Source organism: Arachis hypogaea, chromosome 14 (assembly GCF_003086295.3).
Source record: "Arachis hypogaea cultivar Tifrunner chromosome 14, arahy.Tifrunner.gnm2.J5K5, whole genome shotgun sequence".
Classification (NCBI taxonomy): Eukaryota; Viridiplantae; Streptophyta; class Magnoliopsida; order Fabales; family Fabaceae; genus Arachis; species Arachis hypogaea.
Window position 1 is genome coordinate 124,086,863 of NC_092049.1, and position 17,604 is coordinate 124,104,466.

A 17,604-nucleotide genomic window follows, 5' to 3' on the forward strand; every position below is an offset into this window, starting at 1 on the left:
ATCCGAAAATTACAATGCAAATCGTTAATGTTAAAGAATGTTTACGTTGAAGAAGAAGTTTACGTTAATAGGAGGGAGAGGAGGGCGGGTAACTTGGGGGAGGAGAGAGGCACGTTAACAAAAAAGTGTTTGGATGACTTGGTTAAGTTTTTTATATAGATGTGGAGTATTATTGTAATTTTTGAGTGGCAATGACTTTATATCTAATAAATTACTTCTGTACTTTATCCAAAATTTTGTAGAAATATTTGAATAATAATTATTTAAATATACATAATAAAAAATAAAAAATTTGAACTTTTTTTTTAATTTTTTTTTTGCCATTAACGAAAAAAATGAAAAAAAAATGTAAAATCACTAAAGTTTACAGATGAAAATATCTTTTTTTTTTAATTATGTTTGTAAAAAATCACATAAAAATTCAATATCTAAAATTTTTTGAAAATATATGTTTAATATTAAATATTTTTGTCATATTTTAAAATATTTTAAAAATATTTTCGTTTTTATTAAAAATAAAAAATATTTTTGTTAGTATATTTAAAATTGGAGACGATTTTAGTAGTTTATCCTGGATAAGCGAAAGAATAAAAAATTAAACCATATATATCATTAAAGACTGACTTCATCTTCTTTTATTTTCCATCAATATAATTTTTATTCTATTCCTCCTCTTTCAATATTTTATTTTAAAAAGCAACACACAAACCATATATATAAAATGTTCATAAATTATTATTCTGGTATAGTAACTATGCTAGGAGGAGGTCCCTTGCAAATTGCAATAACAAGCATAGCAGAATTTCCTTTCGCAACATATTTTGCAATCTATTGGCCTGGAGCCCCCAGCAGCTTAACTCGTCCTATTCCACCAGAACCTTCTACTTCATTACCATTTGATTTGGATATTTTTTCTGTAAATTAATTAAATAGAAATGAACTTTTTAGTTCTTAAAAATTATTAAGGTACTAATATTTAGCAAGTAAACAATATACATAATAACCACCCCTAGAAGAAAATATTTTTAGTGACAATTTATTTTATTTTTAGAAACAATAATAATAATAATAATAATGGGTTTTTTATTTAAATAAAAAATAATTATTTACCAATTTAAATATAGATACAAAAATATACCATTTTGTATATTTAGTTATATTTTGCAGTCAAGAAAAACGAAAATATATAGAAGACTGTATTTTTGTACCCAAATTACGAAAACGAGATAAAATTATCAATTATTTTTGTTCACCTAAGCTGCAAAAATAAAAAAGTTTTTTTTTTTTTTTTTTTATGTATTTTAGGACTCTATGCCTACGAAAAACAAGTTGCTTTTAGATTTTGGCATTTCATTATGTCTTCTCATCATTAATATGTATAAACTATAGAATAATAACATCTTTTTCACTCAAAGCATCTCATCAAGGTGACTCTCCCAATTTTTTTTTTGTAATTTATTTGTTTATATCATAACTATAAGAAAAGAGAGCCATTTTAACATTTTGTTTTTTAACACCATAATTAAATATCAAAATTAATATATATTTTTAACAAATATCATAAATGTCAACTTTTTTATATTTTCTTGATGAATAATTTGACCGTAGAAAATTACTTCTCAATTTTGACACTCATTTATTTTCAATTTACTCCATTATTTCTCTTCTTCACTGGGTTCTGTTAATTTTGATATCACACTGCTCGCAGTTTGAGATCATACTACTCATTCTTTATCTTCAAAATCTCAATTTATTCTTCAGTTTCAATATTTATATTATATCATAACCAATAGTGAATGAATGTGATTTTTATGATTAGAACAACCATTAATTTAATATAATAATTCAAAGTGTGTAAGCATATATATACTAATAATATTGAAAGCAAAGGTAACACTAATCACCTGCTTTAAGAGTTAGAAGAAATTTCAGGATAATTTCTACAAGCAGCTACTTTTGAAGGATTGAGAACAACCATAGCTAATAATAAGAGTCCTAAAATGTGTATTGTATTTTTGGCCATTTTTCTTGAGTAAGGAACTAAGATCAGATTCAAAAGTTATCAAGTGAATTGAATTTGATATATATTTTGTACATATATAAAGAGAGACAGAGAAAAAAAATACACGTACCATATATATACATTGAGAGATCGATAATATTACAGAGATAATATTTAAATTTATTTTATATAATATAATATCTATAATTTTATATGCGTAACATTTATAATTATATATTTATTATATTTAAATTAATTTTTTTCTCAAACATTATTGATGAGAGATAATATACGTAACATTTATAATGTTACATATTTATTACATTTAAATTATTTTTTTTTCTCAAACATTATTTACGAGAGATATATAATATGAACACATCAGATTGACTACAACATTTATTGTAAGATAATAAACTGATGAAGCATGGTTATTGCTATTCAGCCATGCTATTTAATAATTGTATGAGTGTGAATTAACGCGGCATATCCAGCAAAAATTTGGTATGTAGCATCATATCAACTTAAAATTATAAGAAAACTACAAAATATTTACTAACAAAAAAAATTAAACAAAAAATATATATAATAATTATTACTATAAATATTTTATAAAATTATAAATAAAATTAAATTTAAAAATTTTTTAATATTAAAAATAATTAATATTTGTCTTAACTAATTTAAATTAGATTAACAGTTATTTTATCCGTACGCTTAATAAACAAGTATTAGAGATTTAAATCATGCCTTGTGTATGTAATAATTTATTGACTAACGATAGATTCTTAATAAATAGAACATCAATACGTGCTGAATTAGTTTTTGACCTGTCTAGTTAAAAAGCGGTAGATCCTTAATAAATAGAACATTTACGTGATGGATTAGTTCTCGGCCTATCCAGTTAAGAAATATTTTTAAAGTAGAACAATTTTTCGTTGATAACAATATTTATAGAGATTTGTTTTTGTTAAAATTTACTTGGGACAGTTTTATTTATTGGTATCATATTCATTCTTGAAGTCAAAACACTATGATTAATATTGTTTTTGGTTAAAACTTTATATTTTATGACATGATTTTCAAGTTTTTAAACTTATAAATTTATGCCATTACAAATTAAAAGCTATTAGATTGGCTAATAATATCTTTAACATTACTAAAATACTATTGTTGAGTTTAGTTTGTAGGAAAAGAAACCAATATAACAACTTTTGTTATTCAATATATAATATATTCAATTAGAAAATGTACTGGAAGTCTCCGGTACGGGTTGAGAGGTGGATCGGAAACTTGCGGATCGAGGCAGATGCTGGATCACCTGACTGGAGCAATGGGGGGAGGTACCTGCAAAGACACTCCGACGCTCAAGTCAGAATGGATCTAAGAGGTAGAAAGTGTGAGGAATGAATGAATACCTGGGAGGACTTGGGTCCTTTATTTATAGACGGTGGTGGTTATCTTATCTTATCTTGTTTGGGTAAGATAAGGGGGACGTTCGAATTCGAAAGTCGGTTGGGAGTTTCTAGAGGGCCGATTTCGGGCCTTCCAGAAGAGTGAGGTGGGTTTGGACCTGGGAAACCGGGACTGGGTTTGATCCTGGGTTCGGGATCCGTGGGTAGGATCCGTAATAGTTGCCCCCCGCAGCGGGAGGGCAAGTAAGATCGGCCTGTCGCTGGGAGGTGTGGTTTCGACCGTGGGTTAGGTCGGTTTGTCGTTAGAGGATGTGGTTTCGACCGTGGGTTAGGTCGGTTTGTCGCTAGAGGATGTAGCCTCGGCCGCGAGTTAGGTCGGTTTGTCGCTAGAGGATGTAGCCTCGGCCGCGAGTTTAGGTCGGCTTGTCGTGTCGGCCTGATCTTTTTTGGGGTCGTGGCGAGGTTTTGCTTGGCCGTTTTACGCGACTCTTCTGTACCCAACGTGCCCGTTGCGTTTTTCGAGGCGTACTTTATTGGTTTCTTTTTCCAAGGGGCATTTATTACGAGGGGACGTTTTTTGGGCGTTTTTCCTCTATTGCCCCTGTGTGCTATTTTATTGTTCAGGGTTATTTGCGTCTTTTCTGCCCCCTTTTCGAAACCGTTTTTTGGCTTTCCGCTTCTCTTCCCTCTATTACTTCACTTCCCTTTATTACTTCATTTTCTTTTGTTTTCTCTCTTGGAAAAATTCTTCTTCCTTCTGTGGATTCCTCTTGGTGATGCTACTGTTTCTTCTTCTCAAGCTCTTTCCAGGCTCACTTTCTGCATTATCAGGTTGGCCCTTTTCGCTTTTTCTTGCTATTTTGTTTTATGGTGTATCTGTTTGTTCCATTTCTGCCATGCATTGTTCTGCCTGTTCCCCTTTTTTGTTTTTGGACTGTGTTTTGTGTTTTGGGAGGTGGTTTTCGACTTTTGAAGGGGCTGAGCACCGCCGTGTGGGTTGGTAGTGGTGGTAGGTTCTGTCTTGCTTTTGTATAGGGTTAGTAGGCTGATGGTGGTGCTCCTCCCTGTTTTAGGTATGCACCGGCGGAGAAATGAGGGTGTGGGTGCCCCGATAGCCCCTTCCAGGGGCGTCCCCGCTCGCTACACTTGGGTGACTAGCGATGTGTGGGGCGTTCCGTCATGGATGATGGAGGACGATCTTCAACGGCTCTGTGATCAGGGGGCGATTTGTGGTGGTGGTGATGAGGAGGGGCGGTACGAGCTCGTCCTCCCGGATGCCGACGAGCGCGTCTGTTACCTGAACCTTCATTCGCCCACTGTTCCGGACTGGATGTGGGTTTACGAGTCGATGTTCACTCGGCTCGGCGTGCGGTTTCCTTTCTCGCCATTTGTTCAGGATCTGCTGAGTCGGTGTTCCGTAGCGCCGTCTCAGCTTCACCCGAACAGTTGGGCTGCCGTGCGGTCTTTCGAGTTGGTGTGCCGGTATCTCGATCTTCCGGCTTCTGTTCCTATTTTCCTTTTTCTTTTCTTATGCACTCTTCCAACTAAGGAAGGGAAGCATAAGAAAGGATATATGTCATTTCGTGCTCAGCCTCATCGCCGAATTTTTGGGTTGTTTGAGAATTCCTTTTACGGTTTCAAGAGGGAGTATTTTAAGGTGCACCACATCCAGGGGCATCATCCGTTTTGGCTGACGCCAGAGGGTGAGCGCCGGTTTCCGACGTATTGGAACTTCCGTGCCGGCCCGTCGGTTTTGACTAAGGTCACCTATGACGGTTTATCTTAGGAGGATAAGGACGTTGCCAGCGTTTTGTGGCATTTGTTTGGCGAGCGTCCGTTAAATCCTCAAGATGTCATGGGGGATCCCGAGGCTTGTCGGACGTATATCGGTGTGTGCCTTGTCCCTTTCTTGGTTTTTTATGTTTTGTTTTCCCGACTTTGTAACTTGATTTTTCTTTGGTTTCTTTCAGTTGAGATGGCTGGTGGTCTGACTTCTTTGGTAAGGTTGAAGGCAGCGATGGGTCGGGAGGAAGGGTCTTCGTCTCCCTCTACCCTTGTCTCCAATCCTGCCGTGGATTCTCAGCCGGTTTCTCAGGAGGTGGTCTCTTCGGGGGTGCAGGCTAGTGTTTAGGCTTCGCCTGGTCCCGCGAACTCACTTGAAGTCGTCGTGGTCACGGCTGCCGAGGCTTCTCGGAAGAGGAAGAGGCCCGAGGAGCCTAGCAGTGAGACTTTTGAGGAGGAGGGTGTTGTGCCCAGTGTAATGGATCGGCGTTTTGATGCTTCTGGGTTTATTGATCAGCACTTGATGCCTAGGACGGAGCCGTTTTTCGATGATTGTGATGTTTCGTTCCAGGCTAAGTCGGTGTATTGTGCCCTCCTCCGATCTGCTGTTGTTGTTCGGAAGGCCGAACCCGTGATGGCTCAGGTTGGTCTGTTGGACAAAAAACTTCGTCATTCGCACGCTGAGGTGGCTAAATTGAAGGAGCAGCTCGAGGCTGCCGAGGTCGCGAGGGAGAAAGCAGTGAAGTCTTCCGAGGAGGCTGGGGCGGAGATCCTCCGTCTTTCCGAGGTAGAGTCTTCACTTCTTTCCCAACTGAGTGCGGAGCGGCAACGGGCTTCCGACGCGGATTCTCAAGCTGCCGTGTTTCTTAGCGAGCTGGAGGTTTTGAAGGCTGAAGTTGCAGCTCTGAAGAGGGAGAAGTCGGAGTTGTTGGCTGATGCTAAGGATGCGATTGCCGCTACTGAGGAGACGATGAAAGCTCAGGCCTTGGTGTTGGCCCCGGGTGTGGATGTGTCCGTGATGGGGGCTTTCAAGACCGTTCGTGATGGCCGAATTGTTGACTTAGAATAGTTTTATATGCTGTAATTTTGAATTTGCTTCGAACTTTGGTCTTTGGATATTTGGTTGGCCGTGGGCCGGGTAACCGTGAACTTTCGTAACTTTGAACTTCGTTTAATGATTTTTGGGCCGTCCGGGCCTTTGTATATTCCATTTTAAGATGTTCCTATTTTTTGTTTTTATTTATTCCCGTTGTTTGGGATAAGCTGACCGACGCGAGGTCGGTTTTTGTGGATATCCGTATTTCGGGCCTGGGGGGTGATCGGTCCCCCAGTGGCGGCCGTGTTTTTTGTTCAGTACTTGGGACATTTAGGGAGGAGAGATGTAGCTTAATGGGATATTTATTGATGGTTGGGCCTCGTTAAAACCCTCCGTCTTTGGCGGGAAAGAGTACCCGAGATTAACACTTAAGCAAAAATTTGAAATGTAAAATTTGTAAGATGCAAAATGCGAAATTGTGAAAAGGGAAAATAAGTAAAGAGAAGGCACAAAAGTACAAAGGGGCGACCTAGGGAGGTTGGTCTAAGTGTAGTATCGCCATAAGTTGGTGGTGTTCCATGTTCTCGGGATTTCGTCGCCGTTAAGTCGTTCGAGCTTGTATGCTCCCTTTCCAATTGCAGCCTTGATTCTGTATGGTCCCTCCCAGTTGGGGGTGAGTTTCCCCTCTCCTGGGGTTGGGGGACCGATGTCATTTCGTCGTAGGACAAGGTCGGCAGTCGCGAATTCTCGCCGAATGACTCCGTGGTTGTATCTTAGGCTGATTCTCTGTTTTAGGGCTAGCTCTTTGAGATGGGCTATGTTTCTTACTTCGTCGGTGAGGTCTCGTTCTGCTTCTTCGTCGTTACCCCCGATCGTTCTCCGTGGATTTGGGTCTCCGATCTCTACTGGGATAACAGCCTCCGTGCCGTATGTTAATCGGAAGGGGGTTTCCTCGGTAGCTGTTTGGGGGGTCGTGCGGTACGACCATAAGACCGATCCAAGCTCGTCCGCCCATAGCCCTTTGGCTTCGTCGAGTCGTTTCTTAAGACCTTTGACTATTATTATGTTTGCTGATTCCACCTGTCCGTTTGTTTGGGGGTGTTCTACAGAGCTAAAACAGTGGGATATGCATAGTCCATTTAGGAATTCTCTTAACTTTTTGTCCATGAATTGGGTTTCGTTGTCCGAGATAACGATCTCAGGGATCCCGAATCGGGTGATGATCTGCCGCCAGAGGAATTTTCGACATTGGGTTGCGTGATAGAGGCCAGGGGCTCGGCCTCAATCCACTTAGTATAATAGTCTATGGCGACGATGAGATATCGGAGTTGGCCGGGTGCCGTGGGAAAAGGTCCGACAAGGTCGATCCCCCAGGTGCCGAATGGCCGTTCTGCCGATATAATGCTGAGCTGGTGTGGGGCAGCTTGGCGGATGTTGGCGTGCCTTTGGCATTTGTCGCAGTTTTTTACTAGTTACATGGAATCCCGGATAACCGAGGGCCAGAAGTAACTGGCGCGGATGACTTTTTGGGCAAGGGTTTTGCCTCCGACGTGGTGGCCGCAACAACCTTCATGGATTTCGCGGAGTATGTACTCTGTGTCCCCGTGCTCGACGCATTTGAGCAGGGGTTGCGAGAAGCCGCGTTTGTATTGTTGTCCTGCGACGACCGTATAGTTGGCGGCTTCCCTCTTTGTTCGTTTTTCCTCTTTGGGGTCTTCGGGCAGTGTTCCGTTGAGGAGATATTGTAGGATGGGGTAGGTCCATGATCCACGGTGGGAGAGTGTCAGATAGGCGTTAGCCATTGTGGATATGGATGGTGATTTGATGACTTCCTGAATTAGCGATTTGTTGCCGTGTCCTGGTTTAGTGCTGGCTAGTTTAGAGAGGAGGTCGGCCCTGGTATTTCGTTCCCTGGGGACGTGCCGTATGGTTACCTGGTGGAATTCTTCCTTTAGTTTGTTGACTTTGGCAAGGTATTGTTGTAGCAGGGGATCTCGCGTTTGGTAGTCTCCGTTAATTTGAGAACTAACTACTTGCGAATCCATATTTATTTCCAGGACCTTTGCTCTGACTTCTTTGGCTAGGGCTAAACCTGCCAGGAGGGCCTCATATTCTGCTTGGTTATTTGAGAATGGGAATTCGTATTGTACCGACTGTTCGATCACGACTCCGTTTTGACTTTCGAGAATGACTCCGGCACCTCCGGAAGTGACGTTCGAGGAGCCGTCAACGTGTAGTTTCCACGACTCGAGGGTGGAGTTTCCCGGCGTCATCTCGGCGATGAAGTCGGCCATGGCTTGTGCTTTGATTGCGTATCGGGGTTCGAACTTGATGTCGAATTGGGACAGTTCGATGGACCATGCTAGCATTCTACCCGCTAGGTCAGATTTTTGTAGTACTTGTTTAACTGCTTGGTTGGTTCGAATTGTCACGGGGTGGGCCTGAAAATATTGCCGCAAACATCGGGAAGCAGTGAGGAGGGCGAAGGCTAGTTTTTCTAGGCGCGAGTAGTGGGTTTCCGTGTCTTGTAGGACTTTGCTTATGAAATATATGGGTTTTTTCTCTTTCTTCTCGTTTTCTCGGATGAGTGCCACCGCGAGTGCTTCTTCCGTTATGGAGAGGTATAAGTAGAGGGTCTCCCCTGTTTGGGGTTTGGCGAGGACTGGTGGTTCCGCTAGGACTTTCTTGAAATGTTGGAACGCTTCTTCGCATTTTGCCTCCCATTTGAAGGGGGCTCCTTTCTTCATCAGTCTGAAGAAGGGGATTGCTTTTTGAGCCGATGCTCCGAGAAAGCGAGATAGTGCAGTTAGTTGGCCGGTGAGCTTCTGGATGTCGTTTATATTTTTTGGGCTTGTCATCTCAAGGACGGCGCGGCATTTCTCTGGGTTGGCTTCAACTCCGCGTTGTGTGATCATGAAGTCGAGGAACTTCCCTGCCTCCATTCCGAAAGCGCATTTTGTCGGGTTGAGTCGCATTTGGTGCTTTCGTAGGGTGCTCATTATGACCTTGAGGTCGCTGATAAGTTGTTTGCCGGAGTCGGTTTTGGCGAGCATGTCGTCTATGTAGACTTCTAGTTTTATTTCGGATAGGTTCTGGAATATTTTGTTGACGAGCCATTGGTAGGCGGCTCCGGCGTTCTTCAAGCCGAAAGGCATGACGGTGTAGCAGTACGTTCCGTCGGGGGTGATGAACACCCTTTTTTCCTCGTTGGGTCGATGCATGGGTATTTGATTATAGCCGGAGTATGCGTCCATGAAGCTGAGGTATCTGTGTCCGGATGCGGCGTCCACCAATCCGTCGATGTTTGGGAGGGGAAAAGCGTCTTTTGGATAGGCTTTTGTTGAGGTCCGTGTAGTCGATGCACATTCGCCACTTCCCGTTGGACTTTTTTACCAGTACGACATTTGCTAACCATGTCGTGTAGGGTAGTTCTCGGATGAAGTTTGCCTCGAGTAGGGCTTGTACTTGTCTCCTGGCCTCGGACGCTCGGTCTGATGACATTTTTCGTCTCCTTTGTGCCACAGGTTTAGCCCTGGGGTCTACGGCTAGCCGATGGGACATTAAGTCGGGGTCTATTCCTGGCATGTCAGCTGGCGTAAAGGCGAACAAGTCTTTGTTTTGTTTCAAAAATTGGGAAAGGTCTTCTTTAAGGTCATATGGGAGGTTCCTGTTGATGAAGGTGTATTCGTCCTTGGTTTGCCCTACTTGTAGTTTTTCCATGTCGCCTTCGGGTTCTGGCCTAGGTTGGCCGTCTTGTCGGGCGTCCAGGTCAGCTAGGAATATCCCAGCCGCGTCGCGGGATTTTTTCCGTAAAGCCAGGCTGGTGTTGTCGCATTCTGTAGCGATTTCCCGGTCTCCGTGGATGGTCCCGACGGAGCCGTCCTCCATTATGAATTTCATAAGGAGATATTTGGTGAAGATAATGGCCGAGAAGTCGTTGATTGTTTTTCTCCCGAGGATGACGTTGTAGGCTGTGGAGTCTTTAAGGACTACGAATTCGGATATGATTGTCATCCTTTGGTTACCTGTTCCTATGGTGAGGGGGAGGGTGATGGAACCTTCTGGTTTGAGAAAGTTGTCCCCGAGTCCCATGACGCCGTTGCGGTGTATTTGGAGATTTTCATTACGGAGTCTGAGCTTGTCGTAGGCTCCTCGGAAAAAGGATATTGGAGTCTGCGCCGGTGTCTACTAGTATTCTCCGGACTAGTCCCGTTCTGATTCTTGCTGAGATGACGAAAGGGGCGTCTTCAGCCGAGGTGCCGTGCTGGCAGTCCTCGGGTAGGAAGGTTATCGTTTTGAGGGTAGCGGTGGTAGGAACTTGATCCCTGATGGCCAGGATTTTGAGGTCCTTTTTTAGTGTTGTTTTTTATTTTCCTGATATGTCCTTGCCCGTGATGACGTTTACTATTATGGTCGGGTCATCCTCTGGGCTTTCCCTGGGGGTCTGTTTTTGTGTTCTCGGGTTGCGCCCTTTTATTTCTGGCGATCTATCTCTTTCCGCACATTTTGGTTCTTTGATGATTTTGGCGAACTCTGGGAGTTTGCCGTCTCTAATGGCTTGCTCGAGGGCGTCCTTAAGGTCGAAACAGTCTTGTGTCCTGTGCCCGTATCCTCGGTGGTAGTCGCAATAAAAGGTTTTGCTGTTGCCCGTTCTTTCTTTCAGTTGCCGAGCTTTTGGAATGATACCCCTGTCCGCTATTTGGTGGTATATCTCGGTGATTGGGGCTATCAAGGGTGTGTAATTAGGAAACTTGCCGATTCTGGGCGGTCGGTTGGCGTTTGTTGGCTTGGGGTGGTCCCTCTAATTTTCTCTGGGTGGTGGGTTATGTCGAGGCGCCGAGCTGCCGTGCTGGGTGTTGCCGTGTTGCCGTCTATTGGCGGCGACGACCTGGCTGACTTCCTCGTCATTGATGTAATCTCTGGCGACATTCTGGATATCGTGCATGGTCCATACTGGTTTGGTGGTGAGGTGTTTGCGGAAATCTTCATTCATGAGCCCATTGGTTAGGCAGAGGCTTGCGACGGAATCCGTGAGTCCGTCGACCGTTAGGCATTCGTCGTTGAAGCGGTCGAGGTACTTCCTTGTGGATTCGTCTTGTTTCTGGGTGACCCCTAGTAGGCTGATGTGATGTTTGGCTTTGGTGATTCTAGTTGTGAATTGGGCCATGAATTTCTGCGAGATGTCGTGGAAGCTGGTTATGGATCCGTTTGGGAGGGCGTTGAACCACTTGATTTCTGGCCCCGCTAAGGTTACTGGGAAGGCCCTACATCGGACCGCGTCAACCGCTCCTTCTAGGTTCATCCTGACCTCGAAGGCCGTTAGATGTTCTTGGGGATCCTTGGTTCCGTCGTACTTCATGTCGGTGGATTTGTCGAAACCTTTAGGGGGTTTTGCTCTTAAGATCCTTTATGTGAAAGGAGTAGCTCCCATTATTGTGTGGTCGTTTCTGGTGCGTTTAGTATCTCGGTGGCGCCGATCTTCGTCTGAGTCGTGCTGACGACTCGGGTCTCGGAAAGTGCTGCGGTTTTGTCTTTTGCTGTATCGCCGTTCTGGTGATTTTTCTCTCCCGTGGGTGCGCGAGGTGCTGCGACCGTCTCTTCTATCGTGTCGCCGAGTCAGCGATCTGTCGTGGCGAGACTTTGACCTGGAAGTTGCGTAGCTTCCGTGTTCATTGTTGTGTCTTTCCTTGGTGGCCAATTTGCCTTCGAGTTCCTGGACCCGAAGGCAGAGATCTTGGATGATTTGTGCCGCTTTATCCCCCGTTTTCTCGGGGCGTCGCGGTTCTGTGATGATATGATCGTTTGTATGGTGGACAATACTTGCTATCCTTCCCTGGTTTGTGACCTCTTGGTGCTCTGGGGTCGAATTCTTTGGTTGGGAGTCCTCTCGGCTTGAGGAGGCTTCTTCCAGTACGTCCCCCATTCCGGCTTAGTCGACGCAAGTTTCCCACAGACGGCACCAATGTACTGGAAGTCTCCGGTACGGGTTGAGAGATAGATCGAAAACTTGCGGGTCGAGGTAGATGCTGGATCACCTGACTGGAGCAATGGGGGGAGGTACCTGCAAAGACACTCCGACGCTCAAGTCAGAATGGATCTAAGAGGTAGAAAGTGTGAGGAATGAATGAATACCTGGGAGGACTTGGGTCCTTTATTTATAGGCGGTGGTGGTTATCTTATTTTATCTTGTTTGGGTAAGATAAGGGGGACGTTCGAATTCGAAAGTCGGTTGGGAGTTTCTAGAGGGCCGGTTTCGGGCCTTCCAGAAGAGTGAGGCGGGTTTGGACCCAGGAAACCGGGACTGGGTTTGATCCTGGGTTCGGGATCCGTGGGTCGGATCCGTAACAGAAAATAATATATCATTCATTGGATTGATAAATATATTTTTTTAATATCTTATACCATTTAGTTTGGCAATATTTATCATTAAAGAATAATAAATGGCCATATTATCTTACACAATATAATGTACAAAGTATTTTTTATTTTGAAATTAATTCTAGTTAATGAGATAAATTTAAAATATTTTTTTATTTTTTATTCAAATTTAAATTTAAATTTAAAATTGATTAAAAATTCATGATTTTTTTTAATTTTAATAACAAAAATAAAATTAGTTAGGCACAATGTAACACCCTACCACACTAAGCTTTACGCTTAAGTCGTAAAACAGAGGTGGTGTGGTATTACGACCTCTAAAATAAAATGAGTACATATAATAGTAGAAGAATTATAATATGCTAGGAGCCTTGAAGAATAGAGGAAATAAAAATCGCGGAATAAAAGCGCAACGCTCAAGGAACGAGTTAACTTGCGTGCTAAGAAAACCATAACTACTAAACATAAGATGACAGAAGTAGGAATAGAGTGCCAAAGATACAAAATAACAAGCTCCTAACTCAGCCTGCGAAGTCAAGACTGGCCGGAGAATATTTACACATATATACATACATATCCAAAACCCAAAAGTACATATACACAATCCTGCCTCTCCATAAACCTCTAAGAGGATAAAAAAGAATAAGTCATGCGGAGAGAAAGCTAAGTACATATATATACATCATAGTATAACAAAATATCCCAGTAACCACTCCGCTTCAAGAGTCCAGACGCCTAACGAGATGCCTCTCGACCTGCATCTGAAAAATAACAACATAGTATGGAATGAGAACCAGAGGTTCTCAGTATGGTAAAGGTGCCACACACATAATATATAAGGTCCTGGGAATGCCAGAGGCAATCCTAGAACGCCGACACTCAGATTATAGAGCTTAAAGTATTAAACAGAAGCCATAAAAGGTGGTTTCCTAAAAATATTTAATCCTAACTTAACTTAACCTTAAATCTAAGTCCTATACTGCCATTCCTCCATACCTCCAACTCCATCATGCATTTTCACAGACAAATAGACAGATAAAGGCAAACACAAGAAGGTTACAACTACTGCAGGTAACAAATACACATTTAGCATGGCAAATACAGATAGGCACTCCCAATTAGAGCACAAGCAAGTAATTCAAGTAATATGCATATGATGCATGCCTGTCCTATGGCTGATGAGGCTCATCTGTCGGTTATCCAGCCAACCCGACAAGTCTGAATTGTACTTAGACTGTCCCCCGACGTGCATCCCCAAGAGTCTATGCATAGTTTTTTCTCAAATAATCAATAATACTCAATGGGGGTAACATTCCCGGGAATTTATATAGTGCCCGGTCACACACTTACGTCATAGGGTCAACAGAGTATCGAGTTTTCAACCTGGTACACGTGGTGGCAAGCCACGGCACTTAATCCAGGGAATCTCGTATCTCAGATTATTCAAATTCATAAGCCATATAAATAATTCAATTGTAATTCATCAACATCAACATCATTCTCAATCGCATTTCATTCATCATCATACATCAATCATATTCAATCCTTATCCTTCATTATCACACCTCCCATTCCGTCCATCAATAGTTCCAATTCAAAACATAACTCATTCTTTTCTAAATGAATCAAACTTAAAACATGCTCATTTTCTTAATAACTCTAAATCAAACCATATAACCTTTGAATCTAAATCTTTTTAAATAATCATATAAACAAAATCTCTAATCTCTAATTTTTTATAAAATTTCGGCAGCATCTCCTCTAAAACTCAGACTTTGCCACCCTGTTCGGGTCCAAACCTGCATTCTTTTCAATTCAACATTCCCTTCCTCATTATCATAACAATCTACACAAAAAATCTACCTCAGATCAACAATTAAACTCATACAATATTCAAATCCAACAACCAAAATTCAACTAAGAGTCATAGTTCACAAATCCTAGGCTTTTAACACAAAATACCTCAAATCAATAATTCACCGAATCATTAATTAATCAACAAGCACCAAACCAACCATGTTCATCAACAATAACATTCAACTATAATTCTCTCCAAATTAACATAACAACATTCACCATCCAAAATTAATAACTAATTATCCAATAAACTTCAACCAATTATATTCATCGACAAATTACTAAATATTAAACATACACCTGCATTCCAACTTATCCTATGGTCATCTAGCCTAAGTTTTCACAGAACATTATATATTAAATGCAAGAAACCTAAACCATACCTTAGCCGATTCCCAAGTATTATTCCAAGAAAATTTTCCTAAAAGAACACAGCCCTCAAAACCTCAACTAATCCGCTTCCTCCAAGTTCCAGTATTCACAATTTCAAGATCCAATTATTTATTTTCAACCTAATACACATTCATAACACATATATACCCAATTTAATACTCAAAGCTCAAATTTAATGAAATTTAAATAAAATTATGTATCCTCACCTTACCCAAGCTTTACATAAGCAAGAGTGAACGTTTTTCTCAAGCTAATTGGATCCTAAAACATCAAAAATCAAAGAAACTCAACCTTCCAATTCAAAAATCCGAAAATTGGGGGAAAAGAGGGCTGAGAGTGATTAAACAAGTTACCAGTGAAATTGTTCCAGTAGAAATGTAGAGCTCGACGCGGTGGACGCGTGGCCGCAAACGGTGCGGCAATCGGAGCTCGGACGGAGAAGTTACGGGGGTTGGAAGGTTACCGTAAGGGTTCGGGAGTATTTTCTTCTCCCTGTGGCTTTTCACGCTGCAGCTGGTGAAATGAAGAAGAAGGGGCTTTTGGGCTCATTTAAAGTGTGGGTCCGGTTGGACCGACAGCCCGGTTCGGGCCCGGTTCAACCGGTTCGGCCCGTTCGGTCCAATTTTGAACCGTTTTCTTCGAAATTGGTGTCAAAATTCTCGTTTCGATGAGCTCTATCCTAATTTAATATAATATTCACATTTCTAATCCTCCTTATTAAAAACTAATTTATTAACTAATTATCTACTAATTTAACCGGGGTTTACATCCTACCCACCTAATAAAGAATTTTGCCCTCAAAATTCAAATTTAGTTACCTGAAAAGTGATGTGGATAGTTCTTTCGCATATCTGATTTGAGTTTCCAAGTGTGTTCCTCGATACCAGCTCGACTCCAAGCTACTTTTACCAATGGTGCTTCCTTTTCGCGTAACAGTTTAACACTGGTGTCATCAATCCTCACCGGAATTACTGGGAGTGTTAGATCTTCTCTCACTTGGATTGGTTCTGGTTCTAGAACATGACTTGCATCAGGGGTATACTTTCGAAGCTGTGATACATGAAATACATCGTGCAAATTCGAAAGGTACAGCGGTAAGGCAATTCTATAAGCCACTGGTCCAATTCTCTTCAGAATCTCAAACGATCCAATATAACGGGGATTCAGTTTCTTGGTCTTAATAGCTCTTCCCACGCCAGTGGTTGGTGTAACTTTTAGAAAGACATGTTCTCCTTCTTCGAACTCCCAAGGCTTTCGCCTCTGATCAGCATAGCTCTTTTGGCAGCTTTGGGCTATAAGCATTTGACTACGAATCTTCTTTATCTATTCAGTGGTTCCGGCTATCATCTCAGGTCCTAACAAACTTCTTTCTCCAGTTTCATACCAACATAGTAGAGATTGACATTTTCTGCCATACAAAGCTTCATATGGAGCCATTCCGATGCTCGCATGGTAGCTATTATTATAAGAAAATTCCACTAATGGCATATACCGGTCTCAACTCGCCGGCTGGTCCAAAACACAATCCCTTAGCATATCCTCTAAGGTCTGAATAGTTCTCTCTGACTGACCAGCTGTCTAAGGGTGATACGCAGTATTCAAACTTAACTGAGTCCCAAATGCACGCTGAAAAGCTCCCCAGAACCTTGATGTAAAACGAGAATCGCTGTCAGATATAATGGTAGAAGGCACGCCATGTAACCTGACAATCTCTTTAATATACATTCGAGCTAATTCTTCCATTGTACAACTTATTTGGATAGGAAGAAAGTGAGCTGATTTTGTCAGTCGATCCACAACTACCCAAATAGCGTCACAACCAGATCGGGTTCTAGGCAAACCTATCACAAAATCCATTACGATACTCTCCCATTTCCATTGTGGAATCTCCAAAGACTGAAGGGACCCTGATGGTCTCTAATGTTCAATCTTAACTTTCTGACACGTTAAACATTTAGATATGTGTAATGCCACATCATTCTTCATCCCTAGCCACTAGAATATTGCCTTCAGATCCTGGTACATTTTAGTGCTCCCTGGATGAAGTGAAAACTCGCTCTTATGAGCTTCCTTCAAAATACTCTGTCGCATGTCTCCGATAGCTGGCACAATAATCCGGTTCTTGAACCTCCATAAACCATCCTGACCTTCTGACACTCTTCACTGTTTTCCTTGTTCAACTGCTGGTAATATCTTATGTAATGCTTCACTATCTCGATGAGCCTTCAGAAGTTCTGATTTAAAATCACTTGAAATCTGCAACTGACTCAAACACAGGATTCCAGATTCTTCTCTAATTCCCAAATTCAAACCTTGAAATGCTTTTAGTAATTCTTCTTCCCGTAGCATCATCCAAGCTGCATATAAAGATTTTCGACTCAAGGCGTCCGCCACAACGTTCGCTTTTCCTGGATGGTAATTCAATTCAAAATCATAATCTTTCAGAAGCTCCATCCATCTCCTCTGACGCATATTCAATTCTTTCTGCTCAAAAAGATACTTCAAACTCTTATGGTCTGAGAAAACATGAAACTTAACACCATAGAGATAGTGCCTCCAAATCTTTAAAGCAAACACAACAGCAGCAAGTTCCAAATCAGGTGTCGGATAGTTCATTTCATGCGGCCTTAATTGCCGTGAGGCATATGCTACAACATTCTGGTGCTGCATCAGAACGCACCCCAAACCTTTCAGAGATGCATCACAATACACTTCAAACGGTTCACTTGGTTCAGGTAATA

General features: G+C 41.8%; 2 protein-coding genes and 1 long non-coding RNA gene across 3 annotated transcripts; all 3 read right to left on the reverse strand.

Moving 5' to 3' along the window:
* Nucleotides 1-6,778: 6,778 nt before the first annotated feature.
* Nucleotides 6,779-9,456, reverse strand: LOC112743117 (uncharacterized). The gene is made up of 2 exons (XM_025792336.1): nucleotides 7,712-9,456; nucleotides 6,779-7,346 (listed from the first exon to the last, which is right to left on the reverse strand). The coding sequence occupies exons 1-2, from the start codon at nucleotides 9,454-9,456 to the stop codon at nucleotides 6,779-6,781; spliced, it is 2,313 nt and encodes a 770-aa protein (XP_025648121.1).
* Nucleotides 9,457-9,466: 10 nt separating this feature from the next.
* On the reverse strand, nucleotides 9,467-10,327 carry LOC140178710 (uncharacterized). The gene has a single exon (XM_072215940.1). It carries the CDS (start codon nucleotides 10,325-10,327, stop codon nucleotides 9,467-9,469), a length of 861 nt encoding a protein of 286 aa, XP_072072041.1.
* A 2,765-nt stretch (nucleotides 10,328-13,092) lies between these two features.
* Nucleotides 13,093-15,386, reverse strand: LOC140178346 (uncharacterized). Its single transcript, XR_011871235.1, has 4 exons — nucleotides 15,217-15,386; nucleotides 15,070-15,124; nucleotides 14,854-14,982; nucleotides 13,093-13,374 (listed from the first exon to the last, which is right to left on the reverse strand). It is a non-coding gene; the product is annotated as an uncharacterized lncRNA (long non-coding RNA).
* Nucleotides 15,387-17,604: the final 2,218 nt, after the last annotated feature.